The 7,500-nt window shown below is 49.9% G+C and overlaps 1 protein-coding gene across 1 annotated transcript in view; it reads left to right on the top strand.

Annotated features, from left to right (window-relative positions):
* The window catches only part of cntn3a.1 (contactin 3a, tandem duplicate 1), a 70,259-nt gene that overhangs the window by 28,342 nt on the left and 34,417 nt on the right, over positions 1 to 7,500 (top strand). The window contains exons 7-12 of the mRNA XM_056598442.1: positions 2,812 to 2,982; positions 3,780 to 3,809; positions 3,955 to 4,063; positions 4,169 to 4,350; positions 5,051 to 5,185; positions 6,179 to 6,322. Coding sequence (XP_056454417.1) covers positions 2,812 to 2,982; positions 3,780 to 3,809; positions 3,955 to 4,063; positions 4,169 to 4,350; positions 5,051 to 5,185; positions 6,179 to 6,322 — 771 coding nt within the window. The remainder of the gene's footprint in view (positions 1 to 2,811; positions 2,983 to 3,779; positions 3,810 to 3,954; positions 4,064 to 4,168; positions 4,351 to 5,050; positions 5,186 to 6,178; positions 6,323 to 7,500) is intronic.

Raw genomic sequence — 7,500 nt, 5'->3', positions numbered from 1 at the left:
TCCTACGTCTTTTCTTTAGAATTAAGTCATCTTTGAACTTGTTTAGACTAGCAATTCAGTCGAAAGCAACTATTGCCTTTGAAGAAGTTGATCACTTCAAATCCGTCCGGTTTTCCCAGTGGTTTATGATAACGACGAAGACACTTTTCAGAGGCTGGGACAGTCGTGCCTTTGCACACGGTGCATTAAAGTTGGCACTTCTGCTACTGTTGAGTTGGGGTAAGGTATGCGTCGTCAACACCTTCGTTCCCACGAGGCAGATTTGCATTTAAACTCATGACAAGCTGTGAGTCATGAGCGCACGGTTGGATGAAAGGACGCGTCTTTCCTAGAGGTGGCATGTCCTGGCACCTCACGATCCGATTCTGATTCAGAGGTCAACGATTCGATTATTGATGCATCTCGATGCAAAACATGTTTATGTACATTTCCATGCGGGATTTTCAAAAAAATGTATAGATGTGAGTTTGAAGAGGATCAGCTTGAAGGCCTGGAATCGGACCGGTGCAGTCCTAATAGAGTGCTGTGTTTGAGGTCCTACCATCGCGGGGCTGCAATGGTTTGTTCCAGTCTCTTCCAGGACCTTGGAGAGGAAGCCCGTCAGGTTGGAGACGGGCCTGCAGTTGGCCAGACCTTCCGGGGCCAGGGCGGGCATCTTGAGAAGGTGGTGATCCCAGCGTGCTTGAGTACCGAGTGGTTGGGGCCCCAGGGGAGGAAAGGGGCTGAGTGCAGGAGTGCTCCGTCTGAGCAGGCCAGGGGAACGGGGTCAAGGGTGGATGTGGAGGCTTTCCGTTGTGAGATGGCGGCCTCTATTTCTTGCTGCGGGACTGATGAGAAATTGAGTCGTGGCTCAGGGGAGCCGGGGGCCGGTCAGAGGGTCCTGGAGGGGAGGGGGCAGGTTGGAGTTGAGGAAGGTGGAAGACCTGATATGGTTGATGTGGTTATTGCAGTGCTTCTGAGCGGAGCCGATGGGAGAGGGAGTTCAGGGTTTGGTTTGAGGAGGCGGTACCCCTGTGGGAGACAGGCGTTTGGCAGAGCCAGTGGGGACAACCTCAACACGCTGTTAAGGATCCAGATTCTCACGGAGACTCAGGAGCTCAGCGAACAAGTAGCCTGAAGGTTGAGCGAGGTGGAGCAGAGGGAGGTGAGGAGGTCAGATATTATAAGGAGGAAGGATGGCGGAGAGGGGGGGGGGGGGAGACACTGAATGATAATACAGGTTTAGCATTTTAAGACATTCAAAAGAGTACAGATCGGGAGATGGTAGAAGGGATGTTTTCGGCTTTGTGTACAACTGCTAAGGCCAGCATCACGGCCGTTTCCATGGGCTATTTCAGTGTAGCCAGGTGGGAATGAGTCACTCAGGGTTGAGTCAACGCCAGCTGCTGCCAGGTCCCGGTTTGTCGCATAATGTCAATATTATTGTCCAGATCGTGGAGGTGAGGCAGGAGGGGTTGTTTGACAGCGACTGTGTGGTCAGGAGCTCCGTGCTGATAGGTGGTGTGTCCTTTCTGCCCTTGGCGCTCAGCTCATAGAAGGACACCCAAATCCTACAGAAGGACAACAAAGGCATCGCGTTTGATGTCAGTTCTTTTCCTCCTATTCATTTCTGTCATCTTTTCCCCAAGACGAGAGAAACTCAACTCATTGTGCCGTAAAACGCTACCCGTGGAAATACTTTTACGCGATGGATTCATCGAAAAGAAAGTAGCTTTATGTTTCGGAGATCAACCACACGTACTCGCTGCTGAACATCCTTTCACGGGAGAATTTGAGCGAGGACGTGAGATGATGGATGACGAGAGGGCTACAAATAGTGAAGACTATAGCATGGGGCCAGGGGTATAAATAGAAGATGAGGTGGTGGGAAGGGGAATGCATGGAGGGACACAGTGCCACGGTGACGACCCCCCCCCCCCCCCCTTCGCTCCCGCTCCTTTAATGAGAGCATTCCCTCCCCACCAGGCTTTTGCTGAGAGCCCCTCACTAGAACCAGTCCAACCAGTACAAAGCAAAGCCCATTAGCGCTGTCATCATTAGAGAGGGTATTTGTGTGTGTGGGGGGTCGGTGTGTGTGTGTGTGTGTGTGTGTCCGCTCGTGTGTGTGTGTATTTTTGTCTGTCTGTGTGTGTGTGTGTGTGTGTGTGTGTGTGTGTGTGTGTGTGTTTGTGTATGTGTGTGTGTGTGTGTGTGTGTGTGGTATGTAGGAGCTTTAATGAAAGGCAAAGCTTGGTTATGCACGTGCGATGCGTCTCCTGACATGAAACCCTCCATTGGGATGCCGGACGGGACTTTGAATACTGGCTCTTATGAGCTCCAGCTAGAGCATCTATTGGCTCTTGTGAGCTCCAGCTAGAGCATCTATTGCTTTTTTTAAGGACATGCCGGGGAAAATCTCCATCCAGGGGTTCTACTCATCAACTTCAGAACTGAGATCCTGTTTTTGCCAATATCGTATAGCAAGACAAATATCAACAATGATGTCTAATTTATGAATGAAGAGCGAACGAGAGCTGGCCCTGTCCAACCCTCACTACTAGGATACCACTGATTCTGATATCATTATATAACCGACAATATCGTACCAGAACACTGTATCTGCTGTATTAAATATGAATGCATATCCATAGTCACTTTTTCAGACTTTTCACTTCATCAAAAATAGTGCATTAGCCGACTGTGACGCGATATCTAATATCCATCAGTAGACTGCCGACAGCAGACCCCCGCGGGTCACCCAATGCCTCTCATGAATACTCAGGGCTGTGTGCAGCATATGAAATATTGAAGTGCCCCCGGCCCCTCCCCCAGGCCTGCAGCAGATCGATCAGGACGAGAGGGTGTCCATGGACCTGGACGGGAACCTGTACTTCGCTTACACCGTGCAGAACGACAGCCGGCCGGACTACTGCTGCTTCGCCGCCTTCACCGAGATACGAGCCATCGTCCAGAAGTCCACCATGGCCGTGGTGGTGAACCCCTGTGAGTCCGTCACCGCACCCTCCAATCAGGGAGCTGTATTCACCATCTGCTGTCCAATAGCGAGTGGGCGTGCGTGTTCCCACTGTCGTCTGCGGGTTCCGCTTCGTTGACATCAGGCGTCGACCAATCAACAGAACTAATTGCCGCAAATTCCGACACATCTGGTTATCTGTGTAGTGTGATAAGGACGTGTGTCGTACAAGTGTGGTACACGCTTGATCAAATCACCCCGCTGAGAGTTGTGTTCGCTGTCTGTCGGCAGAAATACCCAGAGGCCCACGGCCCGCTGTGTGTTTGGGGGTGCACGTATGAGCTGGAGTGTGTGTGGAGGCCTCTGTGGGCGGCGTAGTTGACACAGAGATCTATGGACTACCTCCGAGGGCTTTCGAACGCAGACATATTCACCTGGGAACCTTCAAATAGGTTCAAATACTTGTCCCTCCCCAGGGTATTTTGGTAATTGCGTTATTTACTGCAACCTTAAATTGTCATTGAACCGCACACACTCATTGTTGTGGCTGATACATCCAGCTTGAGAGGAATAACACTAAATTAAACCGTTAAAAGGAGATACTGTGAAAATAATGGCCGACGTATGTTGACTAATCCAAACTAATCCCTTTCATAGAGCAGCAAATAGCAGAACGTGCCCCGACTCGCGGTTGTCATGAGTGGATATGTGCTTCAGTGCGCCTCTAGTATAGCGCACTGAAGCACATGCTTATACAGAACTGTCATAACTTCTATCCACATTGGTAAAAGCACATTTAACAACTTCATTTTCCCTGCTCTTTTAGTGCCTAAAACGGACAATGGCGACAAGCACAGTGAGTTATTTTATAATTTGAGGTGTGAATGACACAGATTTAATCTGCGAATGGCATAAAATTACTTCCAGGGAGCAGACATTTTTGCTCTTAAAGCTAACAGATGTTCGATAAGTGACAGCAGCTAACTTGGTTTCCACTTCAGGTGTCCCCGCCGTGAGGAAACCCAGCCTCCTGCTGCCCTCTGGTGTTCAGTCGGAGGTAGTGCTGCTCAAGGGGAGCAACCTTGAGTTGGAATGCATCCCAGAAGGATTGTAAGTATTCTTCAACACTGCAGACATATTTGCTAAATATAAAATGTCGGAAAACTTTTCCCTATATATTGACCATCTACTCAATTTGTTAATTTGTTTGTTTAGTCCGACCCCGTCGGTGGAGTGGGTGAAGCTCGGGGAGACGTTGCCCCCGCGGGCGGAGATCCTGAACTTTGGGAAGCTGTTGAACATCTCTCGCGGGTCGGAGAAGGACGACGGGAAGTACATGTGCAAAGCCAAGAACGTCGCCGGAGAACACGTCCACTACTTTGACGTTGTGTTTGAAGGTACGGTGCTGCACCGGCAGGATATGGTGAGAGTATTTATCCCCCAGCTGGTTCAAACCCCAGTCCCTGCGTTCCAAAACCCATGCTAGCTACCGTACTATTTATTACGCCAGATAATGATTCAGTATGTCCTAATATGTAGTATGGAAAGGCAGTATGCCAAAAGTACCAGGATGTTGTTCTACATCGGGTGGCCTTTTGCAACATTAAGCCAGCCTGCTGTTCTGCCACAAGGACCTCTGCTAGTCGATGGGCGGCCATACAGGTGTGATCATCCGTGACATCACCTGTATCGTATGTTTACTGTGCAACAGTACGTTCTTTGAAAGAGTAGCTGCAGTACATACAAGAAAAAAGAAAAGTATGTGATTTGGAAAGTAGCCAAAGTCTGCTGAGCTACCTGTAGGCATTCTGAGGTCAAACCCCTTCCTGATCCTCAATGTCGTTTCTAAAAACATAAAACCAAACACTTTATGTGGTGAGCAACTAACAACAACATTGTTTATGTTTTTTTCCTACAGTCCTTTTTGAACAGTTTCAAGTATTTCATTTGGTTATAAATAAAACCAAGCACTTTCTGTTAATGGCACTAACAACACCATTGTTTATTTATTTTCTACAGTTTCCTTAACAGTTTCAAGTATTTTCATTTAGTTTGAATTCAACAGACAAAGTTTCCCTCCATTTTCTCCCCCTCCAGAGGCTCCAAAATGGCTGCCGGGGCCGCCCGAAGGCCAGCTGGTCGTGACCGGATCTGACGTGCACATAAAGTGCTCGGTCGGGGGAAAACCGCGGCCGAACATCGTGTGGAGGAGGAACGGTCAGCTCCTGGAGGGTGAGCCTCTCCAACTCTCTGGTACTTAAAGGAACCATATTATACCACCAGGTGTGAGGGCGATTAGCCATTACAAGCCTCTTCTGACATCACAGGTGGGCGTGTCCTCCTAGATGTGTGCTGGATAGATCAGTCTACCAGCCTACCCAGTGGACTGTGGCAAACGTTGCTCATCTATCCGTCATACATCTAGGTAGACACGACCAACTATGATTTCAGAAGACACCGATTTTCCAAACAGCTCGTAACGGCTAATCCAACTCACACCGGGTGGTGGAATATGGGACCTTTAATCTTCCTCATTGAAGGCACAAACCCTCCTAGGTGATGCGGTTCCTTCTTCCCTTTTATATCTTGTACCAAACTGAACCCAATTACCTGCTGCTGCATATTTAAACCACCATAGCCTTCTTTATTTCCCGGTTGTCGGTTACTATGAGAGTCGCCAATTAGTTGAACCATGAGAGTGATGTCCTCGTTAAACACTAAATAATCCTCTTATAACTATCCACAAGTAGAAGTTGATACCATAACCAACCGAGTGGTTGCAGCCATGCAGTATCTCTCCCAGGGCTTCTCCACCCCCCCCCCCCCCCCCCCCCCCCCCGAAAGCACTGGGTTCGAGCCCCAACCGTCCCAGCCTATCTCTGTACTCTGTCTCACCCCAATCTGCTCCTCACTGATATACATCGGACTCACCGGAAATCACTCTGGAGGAAAGTGTTCGCTAAATGTCACAAAAAATAGCAAAAACAACAATTTAAAGGACAGGTTAAATTCCTGCCTGTGTACCTTCACTGCATGCTCCCCCACCCCCTCTTCCCCCTCTCCCCCCCCCCCCCCCCCCTCTCCCCCCCCTCTCTCCCTCCCTCTCTCCCCAATTCCTTCCTGTCTAACTCTTCAAAGTAAAGCATACAAATAAATGCTAAATTAAAAAGGGTCAGTGGCTGCATCACGTGACCCCCCCCCTGTGACCCCCCCTGTGACCCCCAGGTGAGGCCCTGTCGGACCGGCTCCAGGTCATGGACGACTTGCTGCTGCTGCTGGAGGCCGGGCCCGAGGACGGCGCCGTGTACCAGTGTGAGGCGTCAAACCGCCACGGCCGCCTGCTGGCTAACGCCAACGTCATGGTGCTGGGTGAGTGGCCTGTAGCGCCGCGGCGTAGCCTGTAGCGCCGCGGCGTAGCCTGTAGCGCCGCGGCGTAGCCTGTAGCGCCGGGGTGTAGCCTGTAGCGCCGCGGCGTAGCCTGTAGCGCCGGGGTGTAGCCTGTAGCACCTGTGTGTAGCCTGTAGCGCCGCGGAGTAGCCTGTAGCGGTGCGGTGTAGCGTTCAGCGCCAGGGCGTAGCGCAGGCCTATTCAACTAGTGGCCCGTGGGCCAAATGCGGCCCCTCTTACTTTTTTTCTGGCCCGCAAGAGGTTGCATGCAAAAAATAAATAAAATAAAGGAGAAACATAGTTGCATGCAAATCAGGTTTCTGTGTGTAGCCGGTGATACTAGCCAGTATCAGTACCCCACAATCAGGAACTGGCATCACTTATTCTGACAATGTTTGGCTCAACCGATACGTGTGAGTCTAGCTTTTCTCATATGAATGCCATCAGAACAAGGGCACGTTGCTCCATAACCTATGAGAAGCTGCATGAGAGTCTCAGGATGAGCCAAACTAGGCAAACAAGGCAGTGCAATCTTTCTCACTGACTCACTGGCTCAAAATGTCTCATATGTACAGTAGTTCTGTTTTGTGATGATTCAAACAACATTGTTGAATTCTAAATGTGTCCAAAATATGTACAAAATATTTTGTTCTCACATCTCAAAAGTTTATTCCATGTAGTAGCATTATATATATTAAGTTAACACTACTTTAAGTACGATTTATTTGTAGCGATTCATTCACGTAGTTTTACTCCATGAACCCTCAGTGGTTTTCCTTTTGGGCCCACTTGTTAAGGAGGTTGAATAGCCCTGGCGTAGCGTGTAGCGCCTGGGCGTAGCCTGTAGCGTAGTGTTTAGCGCCAGGGCGTAGCATTTAGTGCCTGGGAGTAGCCTGTAGCACCGCGGCGTAGCGTGTAGCGTAGAGTCTAGTGCCGGGGCGTAGTGTGTAGCGCTGGGGCGCAACGAGTAGCACCACGGCGTAGGGTCGAGCATGTAGCATAGCGCAGCCTGTAGCGTAGCGTGTAGTTTCAGCAGGGCCGGCGCTAGGCATAGGCGTACCAGGCGGTCGCCTAGGGCGGCCAATGTGTTGGGGGCGACAAAAGCGTTGGGGGTGCCCCCTGGTGGAGGCCTTAATTAATTAATTAATTGTAATGAAAAA

Source organism: Gadus chalcogrammus, chromosome 1, assembly GCF_026213295.1.
Source record: "Gadus chalcogrammus isolate NIFS_2021 chromosome 1, NIFS_Gcha_1.0, whole genome shotgun sequence".
Lineage (NCBI taxonomy): Eukaryota > Metazoa > Chordata > Actinopteri > Gadiformes > Gadidae > Gadus > Gadus chalcogrammus.
This window is presented reverse-complemented; position numbering and strand designations above follow the sequence as displayed.